The sequence below is a fragment of the Myripristis murdjan genome, chromosome 8, assembly GCF_902150065.1.
Source record: "Myripristis murdjan chromosome 8, fMyrMur1.1, whole genome shotgun sequence".
Lineage (NCBI taxonomy): Eukaryota > Metazoa > Chordata > Actinopteri > Holocentriformes > Holocentridae > Myripristis > Myripristis murdjan.
Window position 1 is genome coordinate 30,596,030 of NC_043987.1, and position 10,229 is coordinate 30,606,258.

At 39.8% G+C, this 10,229-nt stretch overlaps 1 protein-coding gene across 1 annotated transcript in view; it reads left to right on the plus strand.

The window, feature by feature from the left end:
* Window positions 1–9,867, plus strand: part of samd14 (sterile alpha motif domain containing 14) — a 19,678-nt gene extending 9,811 nt beyond the window's left edge. The window contains exons 7-9 of the mRNA XM_030057383.1: window positions 2,398–2,526; window positions 6,384–6,539; window positions 9,598–9,867. Coding sequence (XP_029913243.1) covers window positions 2,398–2,526; window positions 6,384–6,539; window positions 9,598–9,753 — 441 coding nt within the window. The 3' untranslated portion in view covers window positions 9,754–9,867. The remainder of the gene's footprint in view (window positions 1–2,397; window positions 2,527–6,383; window positions 6,540–9,597) is intronic.
* The last annotated feature ends 362 nt before the right edge of the window (window positions 9,868–10,229 follow it).

Here is a 10,229-nt window from a genome sequence, read left to right on the forward strand (position 1 = left end):
AACAAAGTGATGTGATGTAATGTGATGACCTCTGACCCCCTCCTTGCAGGCGGCACATGAAGGAAGAGTTTTCCTGCTGAGGTTAATCACTTTCACTCCATTATTTAACACGACATGTTTTATTCATCCGACTTGTTGAAGGAGCAGTTTAGCCAGGAATAAAAAATGACATCATCATCTACTCAGAGTTATACAGCTCATGCAGTTCAGCAGCAGCTCTCTCCAGAATAGTGCGGTTCAGTAGTTATGTTTTGAACTTAAGAGATCCACATAAGTCTGCATAAAGAGGCTGGTGGGGTTAATCAACACACCTTTCACTCAGCTGACCTAATTTCAAATCTAAGCTAAAGCAGTATACTGTAACATTAACGAACTTTGGTAATGATTTGTAACCTTAAACGGATAGGTCGCCTTTTTGGACATGAAGTTGTATGTGTCAGGTACTTTATGTTTCTTTGTTGACGACCTAAATAGCCCTTTAAATAAAACATAACTTCCTCCTCCCACCCCCACTTATACATCCAGTATTCCTATTACGCCACTATGGAAAATTGTGCAAATCACCATAAAATGTCACTGATTGGCCTAAAATTGGAAAGAAATATTAATTTTTGGTGTTTTAATGGCTTTATATTATTTCTAAGTACAGTTTTGTTATTTATAACCAATGCGTTACAAAGTGTGCACAGGACATTGAAAACATATCATCATGTGAATTTCATGTTTACCCGGTAGTACCCATTATATTAGGAAAAGCCATTAAACATGAAGGAAAAAAAGGATGTTAATCATTAATTTAGAGACGTTAAACATTGGCTGGGGTCAAATTGACCCCAAACATAATAGGAGGGTTAAGCATTGAAATTTGTGCTTACAGTTAATTTGCTGGGGTCACAAAAATAAAAAAAAAAAAGTGCATTTAAAAATAGCAATACATTTGTGTCACAAAACCAACTCTGGGAAAAAAGTCTGACTTCACAATCACTCGGCACCATTTTCGCTCCGTCAGTGCCAGTGCGCTCTCCCTCCGGGTGACGGCTGCACCCGTTCTATCAGCTTTTTCAAAGCAAACGCACTTGGAAAACGACCACCGTGACCTGAGAGAGCTACACACAGAGAGAGGGAAGTTTATCGTCAGAGAAAAAAAAAAAAAAAAAAAAAAAAAAAAAATGGTGCAGACACTTTTTCCATGGTGCCAAGTGATTGTTGAGCTATTTTGAATAAGCTGTTTTGTTATTTTGAGAAGCAAAACTCTCTTTAATTTTTGTGACCTCAGCAAACGAGCTGGAAGTCCCTGTTTCAGTACTTCAGGGTTAGAGTTAGGATTGTCTTTGCTTAAGCTGCACGATTTGTATAGTGTTTTTTGTTTGTTTGTTTGTTTGTTTTATTGCCTCTTGATGGAAGTATTAAAAGCACAACCACAGATTTTAGCTGTTTTAGAAAAGGACACCATCATCTTTCATCGCTCCCCTCAAATCATCTCAGACACTGGATGCTGATTTGAGGGTTTCACAGTATTGATCAGCTCCGGCAGGACAGCGTTACTGTAACCAGCGCATTAAAAACCCACCACACTCACACTCAATGACCATTTATCTATGTGACGGATGACAAGTCGCCATCTTGGAACTGAAGTACCGTCAGATAAATGGGATGCTTTATATTTTTCAATCTATCAAGGAGGGTATTTTTAGGGTGAATAGTAGTTTGAAACAATGCACTATTCAGGGATTAGAGAGAACAGACAAACAGATCAATAGATCCTTCATTTATCCCAAACAGAGATGACAGCAGGAACAAAGAAAAGCACACACTAAACAGAAAACGCGCTGTAATGAAAGCTAACGGTGAAATGAGGACACCGACTGTCTCCTGACCAGCCAAAATATCAACAAATGACACTCTGATCACTGATATTTTAAAAATATCTGTGTTGGAGAAGACTCTCGACTTGAAGAAAGAGGAGACGAGTCTGTTTTGTCATAAACAAAAGTTCGTTTTACATCAATATAGGAAAAGATAAAACTTGAGCGATCCCTGTGGAGAAATCAGATTGTTGAAGCAGCAGCAGGAAAAAAAGATATATTAATATAGATTACCACATTGTATACATTTGTGCATTCAACTTTCAACATATTTAAGGTTGACATGACTGAATTTTTGCTTTTGTTTGATTAAAATACAATTTTATTGTGCATGTAAACAAACTGACCAACTAGATTTGTTTTTGGCGAGTTAGCTGCAGTCAATCGCAGATCACTTTTATAAATACTGAGGTGGTTAAGACTGGATTTTTCATGCAAAAATCTCTTTCTACTTCCATATTCTCTCTCTCTCTCTCTCTCTCTCTCTCTCTCTCTCTCTCTCTCTCTCTCTCTCTCTCTCTCTCTCCTGCAGGAGTCGGCGCTGAGCGAGGAGTTTTCTCCCAGGAGTCCTCCCCACACCTCCTCCTCCACCTCCCCTCCGGTTGACTCCTCCTCTCGATCCTCACACCCCTACCACACCCTGTCGCAGTCGTCCGATGAGGTGGGAGAACCACACACACACACACACACACACACACACACACACACACACAGACACTTCCACCCTTCCCCACTGTGGTATCAAGATTGTTCTGTCCTTTTTTTAACCGCTCAGATAAGGAAAGACAGTGAGATAGAGGACGAAGAATAAAGGGAGGGTGAGCAAAAAAGAAAGAAGAGCGTGCAAAGAGATCAGCAGGTAGAAAGTGGTAGAGAGAGAGAGAGAGAGAGAGAGAGAGAGAGCTGCCGTCTCAGTCAGACAGCTGCCTCCCCTGTTATCTTTTGATAAATTTAGCAGCTCCACTCGCGCCTTTGATTTGTGCTTTTTCTCTCTGTCTTTCTCTCTCACTTTCCTTCTCTCTCTCTCTCTCTCACACACACACACACACACACACACACACACACGCACACAGAGAGCTGTAAGCCTCCAAGGCCCAGAGTCAATCTCATTCAGAGACCGTGTGTCCTGAAATAGATGTTTCTACTTCAGTGTGTCAGGATTTACAGAAACCGTTCAAAACATCTCACCAAACAGCTAATCTCTTCCTTTGTCCTCCCATTTCCTCCTCACACATCCTTCATCCCTCCGTTCCCTCTGTCCTCTCCTTTGGGTCAGTGTGTCTCGTGTGCACAGCCTGTTTTAAAGGTCTTCAATGCGTCAGTGTCAAATCAAATCCCGTGTTATAATCACTAAACATAAATGAGATCAAGGTGGAGAGACAGATGACTGTAGGTGAAGATGAGCTTGTACCCATTAAATCAGTGAAAACCTCTCCTCCAGTGCTTCCATGTTGGCTCATTCTGACTTTTACAGATGGGAATCAGTAATCAGGGAGACCAGCTGTGTAAATGTGCCCCCAAATCACCCGCAAATGGGCACAGCGGCACCTGAACAGGACTCAGATTCAAGTAATAACCAGAACAGTGAGCCGCCTTCCTCTGCAGAAAGAGGAAAGAAGATATATTTTGCTTATAAGTGTCTGCTAGGAATTCATTTTGAGCGTTACTCGGGGAAAAGAGTGCAAATGTGTGATGTCATCAGTGCCTAAAAGCATGTCCATAGTAGTAAGGCAACCACCAGGGTGCAGGATAACCACTGTACGTCCATATCTATGAGGGATGAAAAATGACAAAACAATAAATAAATGAATAAATAAATAAATACGCATATAAATATATAAATGCATAAATAATTAAATTAATAAATATTTCTACATTTATTTATTTATTTATTTCAGTTTTTATTCATGCATTTATTTATTTATTTGTGTATTTATACATTTATGCATGTATTTATTTATTTATTTTTACATTTATTTATTTATTTATTTATTCATTTCTACATTTATTTATTCATTTATTTATTTATATATTTATTTTTACATTTATTTATTTATACTTTTATTTATTTCTACATTTATTCATTTATTTATTCCTTCTTTTATTTCTACATTTATTTATTTATTTCTACATGTATTTATTTATTTCTACATTTATTTATTTATTTCTACATTTATTTATTTATTCCTACATTTATTTCTGTATTTCTACATTTCCACATTTATTTATTTCTGTATTTCTGTGTCGTATGTTAATAAGGTGGGCGGTTCTTACATTAGTCTTAAGCACGATTGGTTTGTGGGTGTGATCCTATCCACTGCTACCCACTGCTACTGCCTGGGCTGGCAGTAGCAGTCATGGTAGCAGTGGATAGCAGTGGACTAGCTAGCTACTAGGGCATTAACAACGCCAGACTTTTCCATGTCGTCGACGTTACGTCGACCCGTCAACACCGGGAGATTTTTGGGGGGCTAGCGGGGCTCTAACCGGAGGGAGGGAGGGGTTGTAGTGGAGCGCCGACCGGGCGACCGGGGGGTGAGGAGGCTGCAGTGGAGCGCCGACCGTGTGTGTGGGGGTGTGTGTGTGGGTGTGTGGGTGTTTCTTCGACTTTCGACGGGTCGATGTTTACATTAATGCCCTACTAGCTACTGTGTAAAACGCAATGGAAAGCGTTTTGAGAGCCATCGTCAGTGATTTAAGGTCACTGGCGAATGATGTGGTAAATCATGCACCCACCGACTACTTCCAGTAGTCCGACTACACACACGGTCGGCGCTCCACTGCAGCCTCCTCACCCCCCCGGTCGCCCGGTCGGTGCTCCACTACAACCCCTCCCTCCCTCCGGTTAGAGCCCCACTAGCCCCCCAAAAATCTCCCGGTGTTGACGGGTCGACGTAACGTCGACGACATGGAAAAGTCTGGCGTTGTTAATGCCCTAGTAGCTAGCTAGTCCACTGCTATGCACTGCTACTGCCAGTCCAGGCAGCAGCAGTGGATAGGATCACACCCACAAACCAATCGTGCTTAAGACTAATGTAAGAACCGCCCACCTGATTAACATACGACACAGAAATACAGAAATAAATAAATGTGGAAATGTAGAAATACAGAAATAAATGTAGGAATAAATAAATAAATGTAGAAATAAATAAATAAATGTAGAAATAAATAAATACATGTAGAAATAAATAAATAAATGTAGAAATAAAAGAAGGAATAAATAAATGAATAAATGTAGAAATAAATAAAAGTATAAATAAATAAATGTAAAAATAAATATATAAATAAATAAATGAATAAATAAATGTAGAAATGAATAAATAAATAAATAAATAAATGTAAAAATAAATAAATAAATACATGCATAAATGTATAAATGCACAAATAAATAAATAAATGCATGAATAAAAACTGAAATAAATAAATAAATAAATGTAGAAATATGTATTAATTTAATTATTTATGCATTTATATATTTATATGCGTATTTATTTATTTATTCATTTATTTATTGTTTTGTCATTTTTCGTCCCTCATACATATCGAGGCAGGCTTCAAACTTGTGGAGAAAAAAAAAAAAAAAAAATCAGGTTAAAATTCAGAGATTTTGCATACTGATATTGAAATAATATAGGAATGTCTGTCATTTATTTTTACAACAATTAAATGTTCCATGAGCAAAAAATAAATAAATAAATATTATAAAATATTTAAAAATATATATATAATTATTATTATTAGATACAGTTCTGAAATTCTGCACGTTTCATTAATGAATCTGGCAAGAGAGTTTGTTATTTTTTCACATGAAGATTGAACATTGTGGACGCCTCAGTTTACATTGGTATTGTACATTATAATTTACAGGCAGAGATTTTCATGCACAGTTTTTGTTTGAATGAAAAATCACACAATACTTTCATTTTTTTAAAGGTCTAAGGATGCTCTGCAGTTAATTTCTTGCAATTTATGTAAAGTATTTTAAGACTAGGTAGACTTAATTAACAGTTTTTAATAAAAGACAGACTTTATAATTAAATTCAGATACCAAGGAACTTTTTTGGTGCTCATAATTACAGTTTTCCTTCCTTCATTGGAGAAACCAGTCCTGTTCTCCATCTGTCTCCCCTCCTGTTTTAACAGATCGATGAGCTGATATGTCTGATGTAATCTCTGGCTTCAAAACTGGTGTTTTCTCAATTCCAGAAGTTATAGGAATTAAATTAAAAATATAAAAAGCTGAAATCCCTGTCATAGCAGGGCAAACAGGAACAAAACATCGATCAGTGAGTTTCTTAACTTGGACAGCTTTGTCGCGGCTTTTCCACCGTTGGACGTCTGTCTTTGTAAGTGACATATTTACATATTTTGGTCTGCTCCAAACCTTCTGTTTCTTATATTAAGTCCATGCCGATCCACATGTTTACACACTATTTGAGCTTGCAGAACATATTCGGTGAAGGTATCAGTACTGGCTGACATACAGCTGATCGCTCTGTGTGATTTCCTCCGCTGCAGCCCTTCGACGAGCCGACATGCCTGGTGTCCTCGTGGACGACCCAGCAGGTCTGCCAGTGGCTGCGAGGCCTCAACATGGAGCAGTACGTCCCGGAGTTCAGCGCCAGGGACATCGACGGACAGCAGCTGCTGCAGATGGACGGCAGCAAGCTCAAGGTGAGGAGACCAGCGGTGGAAGAGTGGTTCAGATCGCTTACTCGAGTAAAAGTATTACTATCACAGTGTAAACTTAATCTAGCAAGAGTACTCATTATCAGAATCATATATATCATGTTATTGCACTATAATAATTGATGCATCAGTGTGTTCATCTCTTTAATATTGCGGCTGTGAAGGATACTTGCTTGGAGAGGTGACCCTAAATACTGGGGAAATTATTAAAATAAAGTGTTCATCACCATAAGAGGAATGATTAGTCTACCACAGCAGTTTTGCCTAATGATTGGTGAAACAATAACCAATTTAAACTACGTCCCCTGGTGACCAGGCAGGACTGCAGTTTATACCGGGAATATTACTTTAGAAATGATAGCCTAAGCATGAGAGTATTCTGTAACAAACAGAAAGGCAGCTGCATCTTTTACGAGTAGGGATCAAGATTTCCACTCACAAAACACTCACTTTATGACACTTTATGACTACAACTACCAGTAACACACAACTAACTACCATGTGTATATCTATATATGATCATGACAAACAACAACAAACAATCAGGCAAAGGCAAAACAAACAAGTTATGATTTGGCAACAGAATATGACATCAGTGAAAACCAAACCACTTTTGTACCTGGAGTTTCTAAGCGGGAAAAAGCGGGATGTAAGCCGACTATAAAAGCCAGCATTGAAGTAAAGCACCAGGGTCTAAGCAGATAGAGGGTTGGAAAACTTGCTTGGGCCCAGGGAAGTTCTTGCTGGAGTTTTGGAGTTGTATGGAAGTGATGGCAGGTCGGTCACAGCCTTGGTGGGGAGTCTTGGTTGGTGATGTGACGTCAGAGCCTGAGCTCAGGGATGATGTGCTCTCGGATGGAAAACAGACTCTGTTAACTCTCAGATACACAATACACACACCTTGACTCCCTTCTCAGGTGGGAATGTTAGGCCAGTCAGAGGTCTATCCATTATCTGGGAATTTAGGAGGGGCGCCCCTCTTTCAACTAACTGGCCAGTCAATACCGTGGGTCTTTATTGACAGAGTCTATTTCCTTCTAAGTTCCAGTAACATTTGACCTGTTAGAGGAATTTTAGCAATTTCTTCAACATCCATTTTTCCAGTACGGTTTAATCAGATGTAGCTAACCCTGTTATGATTTGCTGAACATTCTGATGATACGTTGCCATACAGCGATGGCTCTCCTCTTGAGCAGAAGGAACGCTCCTGTATTGTTCTCAGGGTGTCCCTCAGTGGGGTGTGTGTGTGTGTGTATGTGTGTGAAATTGACCGCTTTGTCCTGATTGTGTGAGTCCTTGATCAGTCTGGCCTGGGGATCTCATTACCTGTGGAATGCCAGACTTGCTTGCGAGTTAAATCCCACGAGGCCGTCGTTCACAAATTAAGGGCTTTGCTGGTGTCCACTGGGTAGCAGGGGGTCTTTGAAATTGGGAGGGTGTGCATCTGTCCTCCAGGTAGTGTGGGGAAAATGTTTATTCAGTCCATTTTCTGGCCGTGACCAGCGCCTGCCAGTCTGGCCCTGTGTGGGAGAGGGATGTGTTGATCCATTTGGGCTCACAGAGGTGACAAAAAGGGCAACTTTTACAGCCTCCACACTGACAGAAATCGCTCCAGCAGATTGGGTCAAACTCTGGTCAGTTTGGATAAAAAAGGCCAGTTGTTGCAGTCTGATGTCTGTTTCCTCAGGCCTGACAAAATCTGGATCCTACAGCTGGTAAAGGCGGAGCTAATTTTAAATAAAAGGGCTGCATTTCTATAGCACTTTTCTAGTCTACTGACCACTCACAGCACTTTACAATATTTGCCTCACATTCACCCATTCATGGCTGGTTGAGGTTGATGGCATACAAGGCGCCTAGCTGTCCATCAGGAGCAGTGAGGGGTTCAGTATCTTGCTCATGGACACTTTGACAAACCAGGGATTGAACCAGGAACCCTCCAATTACCAGACGACCACACTACCTCCTGAGCCATCCCAAGCTACTGCCCAGGAAATTAACCTATAAAAATATACCATAATGTATTAGCTGATTTATAATTTGTATTAACAATCTAACTCTGCAATCTAACTCGGTCACACTTTATTTGGACTGTCCAATGTTAGTATTCAAACCGAGAATCAACTTTGTACAAAGTGAGTTTCACGACTAAGTTAATGAAGATTTAACTCAACTTCATCAGCCTATCCAATGTAAATAGTCAGTTGACTTTATGTCAATTTTTAACATTGTGCTAATTAAGGTTAGGCTTTGGGTACAGTTTAGTTGAAACTAATTTGATAATCAATAGAATATTAACATTTAACAGTCCAATTTAAGTGACCCTCGCTTACAGCAGAGAGATTTTGGTTGAAAAAGAAATGATGCCTTTAAAAGAGACGGCAGCACATTTTGCCTTTGTTCAATCTTGTTGCAGTGGAAAAGTGACTTTGTCTATTCTGTTCTATTCTATTCTAGTAAAACTCACTACAGTTTGACCAGTGTGGATATTTTACAGCCGATACTTTATGCATTGAAGACTCTGATAGTGGTTATTAGGCCCTCGCCCTCCATCGGAGAGAGGGCCTATTGTGTTTTTATGTTGCTATTCAACATCTTTAAATTTGACCATTTAATGCCTAAAAAATCCAATTGCTCAGTGCTTCACTTGGATTTTTATTCTGGACAGGGAGGGAAGAAAAACACTCGGCAACAGTGTTTAGACCTTATTGGAACAGTGAAACCAAGGCTAATTCAATTATTTTAGGGATTGCAATAAAGCACAATGACCCTGTTCAAGCTCTGGGATAGATTACTACCTTAAAATTAAACATTTACTCATATAATTTGGCATCTACTTGAAAAATACAGTGTGCACAGAAAATTAAATGTAACTGCAGATTTTATAGATGGTTTTAATGTAGCTGTAGCGAGGGAGGACATGAGTCATATCAAAAGATGGATGACATGACATTAACAAAAGCCTTTGGTGCAATTTATCAGGAGGCCAGTAGGTCGGCCCACCTGACCGTGCTTCACTATCTGTCACTCCTCTCCCCTGCAGGGCCTGGGTGTCGTCAACTCCTCCGACCGCAGCGCCCTGAAGCGTCGCATCAAAGACATCCACGCTGCAGCGGAGAAGGAGCGCAAGGCTCTGGACAAACTGGAGAAACAGAAAGAGAAACAGCGCAGGAAAGACCAGGAGCAGCGCAGGAACTAGCGTCTGCCACTAGAGCAAGACAAAGTACACTCTGAGAACACCAGACAGAGGGAAAGGGAAATGCTCAAAACCACACAACCAGTACTCTTACGCACTTGGAGGGACACGCGACGCTGTGGCATGTTGAGGAACAAGAAGAAAAATGAAAAAGAAAAAAAAAGAAATAGGGCTATAGGGATGGTTAAGGGTATGTTGAAGATTATGCAATCTCAGTATGTGTGTGTTGAGGAATTTTTTAGAGTGACGGATAGTTGCAGATCGCTGAATATGACGTAGTGTAGAGGAAGGTTTATTTATAAGGAAAATGATAAATCAGATCAGAGGGGACAAAAAATATCACAAAAGGGAGGACAGATTTTAGTGCTGCAGCAGGTAAACAGACGGGCGGTTTATTCTCTTCATAAAACATTGGAGAACTGCTGCAAAACAGGGCACGCAACGTCGCAGAGGGCAGAACAAAGTGCTTTGTGAATGTT